This window comes from Drosophila bipectinata, chromosome XL, assembly GCF_030179905.1.
Source record: "Drosophila bipectinata strain 14024-0381.07 chromosome XL, DbipHiC1v2, whole genome shotgun sequence".
NCBI lineage: Eukaryota > Metazoa > Arthropoda > Insecta > Diptera > Drosophilidae > Drosophila > Drosophila bipectinata.
The window spans coordinates 712,925-725,352 of record NC_091734.1 but is presented as its reverse complement, the minus strand read 5'-3'; the positions used below and the strand labels follow the sequence as shown (position 1 = coordinate 725,352).

Genomic DNA, 12,428 nt, shown 5'->3' with positions numbered 1-12,428 from the left:
TCCTTGAGGGGTGACTTACCGGTTTCTTGGTGGCCACGTAGGAGACACCCGCCTGGTGGGCAATAAAGAGCTGGGCTTCGTAGGCAGAGTCCGCCAGATTGCTGACATTGATCCTCACCTCCAGTTCCGTTTCATCCAGGATGAGGGTGTAGTCGGGTCCTACAAAGAAAATCATATAACCACCTGGTCATGGTGACAGTGACTTGGATCAGTGACTCACCAGCTTCCTGGGTAATATTCGGCTCGGCCCGTAGGACCAGGTTGCTCTCGCAAAGATCATCATCGCCGCAATCCTTCTGGAATGTTCCCTCGAAATCGATGTGTGCCTGGGTCTGGTCCAGGATGGGATTCAGACGTATCAAGGCCGACTTGGCTAGCGGCGGCTCCTCCAGGCTGTACTTCAGCCGGAAACGGACCGGGGTCTGGATATCCCTCGTATTCGCCTTGATGTATCCGGTGACCCGGTCGCAGGCCGTCCGGCCATCGGTCCGGACCCGAACCACCCGGCTGAAGACGTTGCTCCGCTTGTTGTCGCGATCGAAGAAGACCCGCGAGAATTTCTTGACATGATCGAAGGTCTCCGCCTCCACGTTGTAGGCCAGACGGAGCTCCTTGCTCTTCTCGTCGTAGGGATCGATGCTGCAGCAGGCCTCGAACGTGAAGCAGGTGAGATTGCTGGAGGTGTCGTTCCGGCAGCCCGGCTGATTCGGGTCCATGTTCTTCAGCTCGTCGCTCTTCACGCTCGTCTGGATGGAGATGATGGGCCGGGCCAGGAGCACCACCGTCGCCGACGAGTTGTACGCACCGATTACCAAGTCCGGATACGAGTTCCCATCCAAGTCAGTGTTGCCCGCAATGGAGATGCCGAACGTTCGGATCGGTTGGACGGAGGGAGTGGTTCCGCCCAGTTCCGAGGCCTGAATCCGCTGGGCGGGCTTCGAGTTCAGGCCCTGCCGGGAGCCCAGATAGATGTAGACCACGCCGTTGCCCTCGTAGGGCGCCCCCACGGCCACGTCCTCGCAGCTGTCCTTGTTCAGATCCCCCACGTTGGCCAGGGCCAGGCCGAACCGGCTCTCCAGCGTGCCGGTCAGCTTCAGGGTGTACTTCAGCGGCAGCGAGTCCTGGTCGTTCTGGTAGACGTAGACGGCTCCCCCCTCCGACTTGGTGAAGTACAGGGGCGCTGCCACCAGCAGATCCGGCCGCAGGTCCCCATTCACATCCGCAGTGGCCAGCGCGTAGCCGAAGCTGGAACCGAACTGCTCCCCGTCCAGGATCATGTGCTTCGGTATGGGATTCGTGTTCGAGGCATTAAAAATCACCACCTGGCCGTGGCCCATCGACCGCGGCGCTCCCGCCACGTAGGACATGCCGCCAAAGAAGCGCCCACCCGTCACCGACATGCCCAGGTAACTGTACTTGTCCACCGGGGACGTGGAGTCACTGTGGTCGCTGTAGTAGGTGGTCTTGTCCCGCTGCAGGTACTCCCCGCCCACCTGGGTCACCCAGATGGAGCCGCGCCACGTAAAGGGTCCGGGAGAGCCCAGAACCATGGTATCATCCTCCAGGAGAGCTGCCGAAGTGCCAGCCTGGCACAGGCCATAGTCCTCGTGTTGTCTGTGGGTGGGAGGATCAGAGGGAGGTGGTTTAACTTGGGGTTTAATATTAACAATTAAAGCTTTAAAATTTAGAATGTAGAATTTTTTAAGAAACCAAGTAGTCCTTGACCCTGAAATGTCAACCTAAAACCTATAAAGGGCCGGAACACAGCCCCCAGATCCTCACTCTTGCTCGATTGTTCATTGTGAAAACATCGAGGGAATTAATATTTTTTTCGAATTATTTCGAAATAAATAAATTTGAATTTTAAATTTGAATTTTAAAAATCAAATTTAAATATGGATTCCAACCAAGCTACTCGACGTCGCCGCTCGAGGGCAGCCGCCCCGTCCCGTGCCCCGCGTCGTGGTCGGGCCATTGAAGCCGGTGAGTATCTTTCGGTACCCAAGTGGCCACCGACCTGGATTATTATTTAATTTTTAAATTCAAAACTCAATCCCTTAGTGGCCGAAATGCCAGCAGTGGCACCCGTCCAGGAATGCTCCCGCATCTGGAGCTTCGTGAAGGACTTATTTTTGCTGACCCTGTCCGCACCAGTCTATTTCCAGGGCGTAAACGTCCTCGACAACGACTGGCTGGCCATTGGACTAGTGGTCCAAGTGCTACTCACTGTACTTAACATCATCTGCCGCTCGGCCACAATCAACATCATGAAGACCCTCACGAGTGCGGCTATTTTGGGGGCCTTTGCCACAATGGAGTTGAATGGTATGGTGGCCAGGAAACGGCATGGAAATTGCTACCTACCCACTACATATATATGCACGGCGCTTGTTAACATCGCAATGGTCATCGGGGCCCTGAGGCGCAAGAATCTTTAAATGTTTGTAGTTTTTTTTTCGTTATATCTCAAAATTCTCGGATGGAGCTCTCCCCGGAGGAACAGATTATCATTTCGGACACATCAAGACTCATCATCGTTTAGGACTGGCTTCAAAATTATCCATATTTACACTCTTGTTTTTTCAAAATTTGTTAGTTCTCTCTGTATAATCGCCTCTGGAATGAATCTCCAAAATAAATTAAATTTATGTTACTATGAAATTTTATTTCTTTTATTTTTTCTGAATTTTCAGGCAAAGGCTTTTCAAATTATTTATTTTTCCCGCCCAAATAGCCAGCACCATCTAGTGTTGCGAAACATCGAGTCTGGAAAGCTCTCGCGCATCCTTCCAGCTCGATCAACGCTCTCCAACACTTCATTTTCCGCCAGTCAGCCGCTCTGATTCTGATCTTTTTTCAAGTTTTCTCAAGTTTTTGCATTTTCTTTTGCATTTTTCTTAAATAATTTCTAAAAGAATATTGTGAAATAAATAATATTAAATGAAATAATATTAAATTTTCAAGTGAAAGTGACTAAGCCGGCCAAGCACGTGTTTTTTTTTGGGTTTTTTTTTCAAAAATTTAAAAAAGGAAAATATTTTCATTTTTCAAATTGTCATAAAATACTCTGCATATTTTCTATGCCTGTGAATATTTAATTCTGAATTTTATTTAATTTTATTAAATAAATTATTCAATTTTGATAATCGGCATGGGCTGCTCTCTCTCTCTCGCACGTGTTTTTCTGCCGTGCACCTTGCTGCGTGGGAGAGAGGCTCTCTCCGGATATCACTTTCGCCACAAAAGGAGGAGAGCGAATAGTGAGAGAGTAACAGTCTCAAAACAAATAACAGTAAAAGTAACATTACAAAAATATAAGTAAGTTTATTTTATTTATATTTTAAACTTATAAAAATTAGTTAAATTAAGTAACCTCCTCCTACAAAAAGTCAAGGACATTTCCACTGGGGGGGCACTAATAGATGACCCTGGTCAACAGCAAGAGGACCCTTTACGGTCGCCCGTATCTTGTCTAATCCCGCATGGACATTAATGGATGACCAGGGTCAACATGGCAGGATCTCCCCCTCCCCCTTGGCTCGGAATCGTGTTGGGACACGCGAGTTTCCTGCTGGATGAAAAATTGCATATCCCTAAATGATGACAGGCCTGTGGGTGCTTGTTTTTTTTGTTGTTTTTCTTACACCTGGAACTCCAACCGCTCCTTGATTTCGGTCATCGGTCATGTGGGTGCGCTCTCTCCCCTACACCGCTCTGCGTGGCATTTAAATAAATTAAAATTCACCAACAGGAACACGTAGGGTCATCGCATCGACGTCATCGGGGTCACACTTGACCACCGGACCACCGGGCCCATCCTGCATGCTAATTGGCCGAAAAGGCCACCCAACCCTAGTGGCCATTTAAAATGCGTGACAGATAATTCACCTTGACACTTTTTCTGACGTTTTTCTTTATTTTTTTCCTCAAGAACTGACCCTTGTCAACTTTTCGATCATTAAACTTGAAATATTTACGATGTGGGGGTGTAGTTTTTAATAAATTTTGATGGAAAATGATGGGAGACGGGAGGCGGGATGGGAGGCGTGGGGACTTTTACCTTTGAACTGCGCGACCTTTGCAGGGTTCGTAGACTTCTTCGAATTGCAAGTCGTTGGTGAGAAGATAGCACAGACCCTGGCCATATCGGTTCTCGCCTATAATGTACATATAGCGATGGGCGCAGACAAGGACCTAAATAAAAAAATATTAATAAAATATTTATAATTATAATTATATTATATAACCCACCTTGCCACCCACTCCATTGGGCTGTAGGGGATTCGATTGAACGGTAACGCCCATCCATTGGCCCTCTTTGATTTCGTCACTGGCGGGCGGTGAGAGGATCTCACTGTCGTAAGCTGCAGGAGTCCGGAAGTCGGAGCGGAGAGAGCGTGCAGTGGTGGTGCAGTAGACGGAGGCGGAGAGAGTGCAGAGAGAACAAGAGAGAGATACCAATGTTAGAAAATTGCCAAAAAAAAGAGGTCTACAATTGCAAGGTGATTTTGTGTGATTTCTCTGAGTGTATAATGTGTGTGTGTTTCTTCTAATGTGTATGTGTCAGCAACAACAACAACAGTAACAACAACAATAATAATAATAATAATAAAAATATATAACATCAACAACAACAATAATGGTAATCATATTTGTAATTAATAACTCGCGATAATAATTAATAATAATGTAAATAGAATGCATTATTTGAAACAAAAAATTAATCATTCACATAATCATTTACATAAATATATATATTTACAGTTATTTGTAGAGTATGAGTGGAATTTTGGGCAAGTTCTTCGGGTTTTTGAAAGCACCTACATGGCGTATGAGTAATATTTGAAGAAAAATGGCGCCCAAAGGATGATTTGCATTTTTTTTTTATTTTTTTTATTTTTGTATATGCTTATATGGTCTTAAATATGATGCGGTTTTCAACCTAACAAGGTCCACTCTAACTTTAAACTTGAAATGCAAATTGAAAAAAGAAAAACTAAAAACAATTCAATTATTTACAGCTGATTTTCTTCTTCTTTTTTTTCTAGCTGTTTTTGTTTTTGTTAAGAAAAGCAACAACAACTGCCTCAGAAATGTGTGAGAATGTTGTTGCATTTGTTTGGGGAACATGTGGCGGCATGTTGCACAAAAGAAAATAAATTGAGCAACAATAAGGGGTGGGGGGAGAAGAATTGTTGATTAAACGAAGCATGAAACGAAGCAAAAGAGCGCACATGGAAAACATGAAAGGAGGGGGGAGAAGGAGGAGAAAGCGCAATCGAGGGAGAGCCGAACGAAATTGATTTAGAATGCATTTTAAAGCATCAAAGTGTTGAAAAATGATAAATGATTATTACACGAAAGAGACAGGTGGAGAGAGAGTGGAGAGAGAGTAATCATAATTTTCTTCAGGTTTTTCATACAACAACAACAACAATAATAACGTTTTTTTTTTGGGCCTTGGGGCGTGGGCTGTTCTTGACGGGTTTGACGCGTTTTAAAACGCGCTCGGTTGTCGCGCCGACGCAGTGAAAGTCGCGCAGCTGGATAACAAGCCCTGCCCACCGCCCACTGTCTTTTAATAATTTCACCCAACCCACCCTCCGTCTCTCTTCCCATTTCACCTTTAATTTTATTTTTCGTCACTGACATTGTGTTTATTTTTGCAATTTTCAATACTGAAGGTAAAGCTAAATATATATAAAAAGGGGAAAAAATAGGGTTTTAGTAAATACCGAGAAAAACAACGACAACCCACTTTTCGCCCACTTTTCTCATCCGCCCGAAAAAAATTCCGTACTATTTACGCTCAAGAATTTGCATATGTGCTGTATTTTTTACAGTTTGCAGTTATTTTTATGCCCCAGCCAACATTTGTTTTTGTTTTTTTGTCGAGCTGCTTATTGTACACTGAGAAAAAGAGGTATTGACTCTAAAAATATAACTAGATTCTAGATTTGTGAGCGTTCTTAGCTTTTAGAAAAATGCTTAGCAATTCCCATTAATTTTTTTTCAGTTATTTTCCAACACTAGTTTATGGTTTTGGTATTTTTTTTTTTTATGTCCTCATAGTTTTAGAAAATTTGTCACGTTCTAGGGCGGCGCCGTTTGCCACAGACTTCTTCTATATTTTTATACCCTTGCAGAGGGTATTATAATTTTGTCCAAAAGTGTGCAACGCAGTGAAGGAGACATCTCCGACCCTATAAAGTATATATATTCTTGATCAGAATCACCTCCTGAGTTGATATGAGCATGTCCGTCTGTCCGTCTGTCTGTTTCTACGCAAACTAGTCTCTCAGTTTTAAAGCTATCGTCTTGAAACTTTGCACACACCCTTCTTTCCTTTGCACGCAGTATATAAGTCGGAACGGCCCGGATCGGCCGACTATATCCTATAGCTGCCATATAACTGATTGATCGGAAATGGTATAACTTTGGTATTTTTAGAGTTAGAGAGTTTAAATTTTAGGTGAGAGCTATTTTTGGCAAAATAATACGACATGCCAAATTTCATAAGGATCGGCCGACTATATCCTATAGCTGTCATATAACTGAACGATCGGAAATGGTATTTAATAGAAATATCAACTTTCGTATTTTTGAAGATAGAAGCTTGGGACTTTTTTTAGATTTTGTATTGTAATAAATTGGAGTATATATTCCTATTCCCATAAGGATCGGCCAACTATATCCGATGTTTGCGATATATATCCGGTTTTAACTGCAAGGGTATATAAACTTCGGCTCCGCCCGAAGTTAGCTTTCCTTTCTTGTTTTTTATATTTTTTTTTGGATTTTTTTTTTTTTTAACCGCTACGCTCTGATTGCCAAAAGAAAAGAAGAAGCAGAAGAACTGGAGGAAGAAGTTGCAGAAGAAGCAAAGGCTGAAGAATTAGCAGGAGAATGAGAAGACTCGGGCTGAAGAAACCCGGTCAGAGTGGCACAACCAACAACAACAAATCTACAAGACGACCCAGTTGCATGCTACATGTGGCATTGCATGGCTGCGGGCTCTTTTTTTGTTGGTGGGCCCAGGGGGAGGAGGAGGAGGGCCCAGGGGGGTAATGTACACCCAACAGGGCAAAAGTGCAAATGAATTTACATACGAGTGGGGTTTTTTGAAAGGGTAACGAAGTTGGGAATACCCTAGGATAGGGGTTTCTTTTGAAAAATTAATGTTTTTTTGGTTAAAATCTAGAGTTTGAACTCTTTTTTAATCAAAAATATCTTTTTAATATTTTGATTTTGGTTTGAAAATATTTTTAACATTTTTTTGAAAAGTTTTCGTAGATTTTTTAAAATTTTAAAGTCATTTTTTGCTCAAGTTTCAACTTTAAAGAATAAGATTTCTGTTTTTTAAGCTTTATATTTGTAAGAAAGTGGATATTTTTTGATGAAATCTAGAGTTTGAGACTTTTTTAATAAAAAAATACTTCATTTTTGTATGGAAAAATATTTATTTTGAATTTTTAAAATTTTTCTTGTAATTTTGCAACGTTTTTTACATGTTTTTTTAACTAATAATCTGGGTTTTTTAAGTTTCAGTCTTTATATCTCAAGATTCTTTGTATATTGTGAATATTCAAGAAAGAACTACATACTATAATCTTCAAAAAATCAAGAGGTAAGTGACTTGAAAGTATTATATAACATATATTTTATATACATACATAAAATATTATATTAGTGTGATAACCCTAAATTATAAGTATTTTATCCCAAGCTATCTGATCTATAAATCATATGTATACATCTTTAAAAAAATTACACCCTTTATGATTTTTTGAAAAAAGTAGAGTATTATAATCGCCTCAGCTGTGAGAAGTTTATATAATTAGTGCTAAATGAGTCGCCAATTGGAGCCGCCGAAAATGTGTAGCCCGTTTTGGGTCTTATGGGGTTTACTTGGGCCCCAGCCGCCCCTCGTTTTTTCGGTATGGCATTCCAAGAATAATCCAGTGAGACTTTTTAAAGGAAATGGCCAACATATGACGCCGATAATAAAGTTGTTGGCGGCAACCAAGCGTTTAGGGCATTTTTTTTTTTTTGAAAATAATCAGCAAATGAGGCGATTATGTTAACAAATGATCGGATAACCTAAAAATAATTTCAGGTCACTGGAAAAATGATTTCTTAACATTTTCTAACTTAAAATATATAGTAATTAAGTCTATAAAGTGCGCGCATGCGTGACTGTTAATTATTAAGAAATTATTGAAAGCCAAGGTTAAGCAAAACATTCAGTGATTGCGGATATATAATAAATATTTCTTTTTATACAAATATGTGCAAGCGAGTGGCGATCGAATATATATATAGAATGGGTGCTCTGAATTTGAAAATAATGTTTTAATCGAAAAAACAAGCGCAAACCAAATAAGTTATGGAATACTGATTACTGATTACTGATTTTGGCAAACTGGTTAACAAAATATATATGGCATATATATATGTAGGTAAATACATATATAGAGAGATGTACAGATCGAGTACTGAATGGAAAGAAAAACGGTGGTGTTAGCGGTTGCAATGAGATGCGCGATATACCCGGATATATGGGCTTAATTGTTTTTATTTTTTATTTTTTAGTGTTTTTTAGTTGAATATCTGATTCGGTTTTTGTGGGCAAGACAACAATTAAAGCACCCAAAACCACTTACTCTTAGTTATCTCATAAACTCCGCTCGATGCTAAGTGATTCGTTGTTTCGAAAATATCGAAAAGAATTCAGTGTCAGTAATATATAATATATATATATTTTTTTTATTTTGGGGTTAGGGTTTTGTTCAGGTTGAAGGATCACGAAAATGAGTTTCCCAGTTATGCGCACCAATTACGAATTTCGATTAATTTTGTTCGTTGGCAGAATCAAAATTAAATATATATATATAGTGGATATATAAATGGGGGAGAGAACGAAATAAAAACGGAAAAAAATAAGAAAGAAAAAGAGAAAGAATAATTAAAAATCAAATATCGATATTGTGGTTTAGATATACTATATATTAATATATATGTTTGATATAATCGCTAAAATGCTAGAACAAAATGTGGATATCTATACAGTGGGATATATTGGAAGCAAGATTTTCATAGTTTTTTTAAATTTATCGATAAAATCGATGAAACGATTATTGTAAATCGTTTCACTGATTTTTCGATCAGCATTCTCGTCCTACTTAAAGCTACGAAAATTAAAAACTTATTCTCGATTATGTTAGACACTTTTAGTCACAGTTCTTTGTACAGAATTGCACAGTCGTTTATGTACAGTTTCCAAGGCTTGATTCAACTCTGATGTATCGTTTATCGGTTAGAGATGGCAAGATGTCCGATAACAGCCGATTAATTACTGGGTAGCAGGATTATATCTTACTCTTTTGGGGTTTTGGAAGCATGACCGGACAAACTACAAAAATAAAAATAGGATTCTTCTTTCGGGACCTAAGGATTCTTTAATTAAACTAATAACCTTCACCAAAATAAATAAAAAAAGGATAAAATAGTTATAGGCTTTAGGTTGGAGGGCATACAAGTACCAAAAGCTGGGTTAGAAGTTATTGACTGGATCTGGGTTTTATATACGTAAGCTAGGGGCTATATTTTTGTCGAAATAATAATAAAAATATTTAAAATAAACTTAAAAGCCTGGCTGCTTAATTTAATAATTTTTTATAAAAAAAATCCTAAGATTTAAAGCTGAAACTTACAACGCCTGCCATCGGTGATAACTTGGTCACAATCATCGAGGCTTTGGGTTATCGGACATCGCCAGAGGGCGCCAGAGTGCGAGGTGTTTGGTTGCCGATTTTGATCCAAGGGGGCGCCAACAAGAACCCTAAAAGAGAATAGAGATTTAAATTATAGTTTTTTTTATAAACATTTAAAAAATTAAGCTCTAATTCTGATTCAAGTTCTCAGACTCCCGAGTCTGAATGGTTCAATGCACTTAACTTGAGTTGTCGGTGGCGTCTGTTTGGGTTTCTTTTGTTTTTTTTTTGGTATTTTTTTTTTGTATTTTTGGGGCTTGGCTCTGCCAAAATGTAATTACTTGAGGGGATAAGGCGATAAACGTGTGCAGTGGCGTTGTCTGGGCGCGTCTGCACGAAAGATGTGACTAATGAGCTTAAAGCGAATCAAGGAGCAGCCAAAAAAATATACCAAAGGGTTAAGGTATACAGATTTTTGATAATTTTTGGGCTTTATTTGATAAATAAAAGTTAGGAAAAAATTACCAAAAAAATTAGGTCTCTTTTTGAAAGAAATCTCTTAAGACTAAGGCTTATTTTTTGGAATATTTTTTGGGCTTAAGGCTTTAAAACTATTAAAAAAAATAGGGTTAATAACAGATATTTAAAAACTACAAATAGTCTAAAAATATCTTCAAAATATTGAGTCTAAAAGTTGAATAAAAAATATATTAAAAATTCTCCTAATTACTTGGTTTTTTTATTAAAAAAAGAAGCCTGTAGTTGGCTTACAAAAAACATACTAAATGCTTGCCAAAAAAGGCGTGGCCTTAGGGGCTAAACATTTTAACAAAAAAATAAAAAAAAAAATAAGAAAAAGCTACGAAAAAAAATGCAAGTCTCACCCACTCAGGCACGTTTGGTCGCTTAACGTGTTTAACATGAATGTTCATTATCCTGCAGCCGTAAGTTTTGGCTATAACCATAACCAACAGTAACAACAACAACAACAACCAACAACAACAACCAACAACAACAACTGTTTGCAACATCTGCGACAGCAACAAAAGGCAATTGCATGTACGACAACCGCGAAACACGAATGCGAGGAGGAGTGGGTTTATGGCGGCCATTAAGTGGCACCTACACAACCCACACACACCTAAGAAGGTACACAGATACACACAGGGACATATAAATACACTGAAAAAAAGGTAGATACAAAAAAAAACCTCAAAAAAGATGCCAAAAACTAAAGCATAAGATTCAAGAAGATGAAAGAGACATTTTTTAGGGAATTTTAAGAAAAAAAAGCTTAAAAAAATATTAAAAAAATATATTAAATATATTGGTTAATTTTTCTCAGTGCTTTTAAGGCCTTACCGAACACTGAAAGGCTAAAAATCGAAAATAAAAGAAAATAAAAAAGTGGCCGAAAGGCAAAAACTGGTGGCCAAATTGCTGAAAAGCGATGGGGTTAGGGCAAGGGGCTGAGGGGGGTCTTAGGGTGGCATGGGTGTGGGTGTGGGTGGTGGGGCAGGTAGGGGTACTGGTGTTCAGAGTTATCGCTTTTGTCGCCTCAAAATTGACACATTCCAAGGGGTATTATTTTTAAGAGATTTTTTTTTAACAGATTTGTGTTTAAGCTTTAAAGCAAGTGATTAACTAATCTAAAGGCCTTAAGCTAAGTCTTGGTAAGAACCTGTTTGGTTAAAGCCCTACTTCCAGCCACCAATTAAATCCCAAAAACTAGATCTTTTTAGTCTTTAAGGTCATTAGCGTTGACACTCGGGATTGCAACAGATTTCCGAGTTGAAACCTGACCTGACCCTGCCCCTGCCCCTTTTTTATGGCCCAGTCTAGTCACTTTTGACCTGGTCTATACAAGTCACACTGCTGAGGTTGATCATTTAACAGGTGCCTGCAGGTGAGAAATAGAAACTTTCGGGTCGAGAAACCAACATCCCGACAAAGTCACATAAATCTGGCCGTAAATCTTTTGACATGGCCCAAAGTCCATAAAACTTCCTTAATGATCTCCTCCAGCTGGGAATCAGAATCAGACTAGAGGGTGGAGAAGACTCTGGAGAGAGTTCTTCTAGTCTTTTATGGCACTTGCCACTTAGCTTATCAATTAGCAGGGCCTTTTCTTCCAGTGCATGGAACTGCTCCACTTGATGGTGTTCTCGCGTGCAATTAAAATCCGATGACGCCGAACTTTCAGATCTTTTTTTGTTATTTTTCTGGTGGTGGATATAGCCCTGCACTATATAGACGACGACGACGACGATGGCTTAGAATGCATTTAATTAAATTTGAACATTAATTGCCGCTTTAAGGCGACGGGCGCGTGTCGCCTCAATTGCTCTTCTCGGGGGGAGTGGGAAGAAACCCCTTTCTCGAGTGCCAGCCCGCAGCTCAAGAGTCTCTTGGGAGAATTTGATTGTTTGATTCAGAAGAGGAGGGAGAATTTAATAAAAAAAAATTTTAGAGGATAATTTTTAAGTAAGAGAGTAGAGACTTGTATTAGTAATTCTTGATTTAAAATAGTTTTCCTAAAAGCTAAGAACCCCTTATAACCAATTTGTTCTTCCATTTAATTTTGGATATTATCACCCAATCTTATTTTTGGTTCTCCCCCAACCCCAACCCCAACCCTTTTTTTTCGGAGGAAACTTCCCCCAAGAATTGTCAGTACTTTGTTGTCTGGCAGCTGTATTTGTCTTCCCATTCCCA

The 12,428-nt window shown here is 39.8% G+C and overlaps 2 protein-coding genes and 1 long non-coding RNA gene across 4 annotated transcripts in view; 2 read left to right on the top strand and 1 right to left on the bottom strand.

Moving 5' to 3' along the window:
* The window catches only part of mew (multiple edematous wings), a 48,297-nt gene that overhangs the window by 2,012 nt on the left and 33,857 nt on the right, over positions 1-12,428 (bottom strand). Inside the window, exons 2-7 of one of the 2 annotated variants that reach the window (XM_017235094.3) lie at positions 9,714-9,841; positions 8,664-8,693; positions 4,252-4,364; positions 4,061-4,194; positions 221-1,614; positions 20-159 (exon numbers count right to left, since the gene is read on the bottom strand). In XM_017235094.3, the coding sequence (XP_017090583.2) occupies positions 20-159; positions 221-1,614; positions 4,061-4,194; positions 4,252-4,364; positions 8,664-8,693; positions 9,714-9,841 (1,939 nt within the window). The remainder of the gene's footprint in view (positions 1-19; positions 160-220; positions 1,615-4,060; positions 4,195-4,251; positions 4,365-8,663; positions 8,694-9,713; positions 9,842-12,428) is intronic. The other variant, XM_017235095.3, reaches the window with a different exon arrangement.
* On the top strand, positions 1,774-2,661 carry LOC138926215 (uncharacterized). The gene is made up of 2 exons (XM_070279387.1): positions 1,774-1,983; positions 2,062-2,661. The coding sequence occupies exons 1-2, from the start codon at positions 1,896-1,898 to the stop codon at positions 2,436-2,438; spliced, it is 465 nt and encodes a 154-aa protein (XP_070135488.1). The 5' UTR covers positions 1,774-1,895; the 3' UTR covers positions 2,439-2,661.
* On the top strand, positions 2,931-3,973 carry LOC138926216 (uncharacterized). Its single transcript, XR_011442615.1, has 3 exons — positions 2,931-3,318; positions 3,370-3,690; positions 3,752-3,973. It is a non-coding gene; the product is annotated as an uncharacterized lncRNA (long non-coding RNA).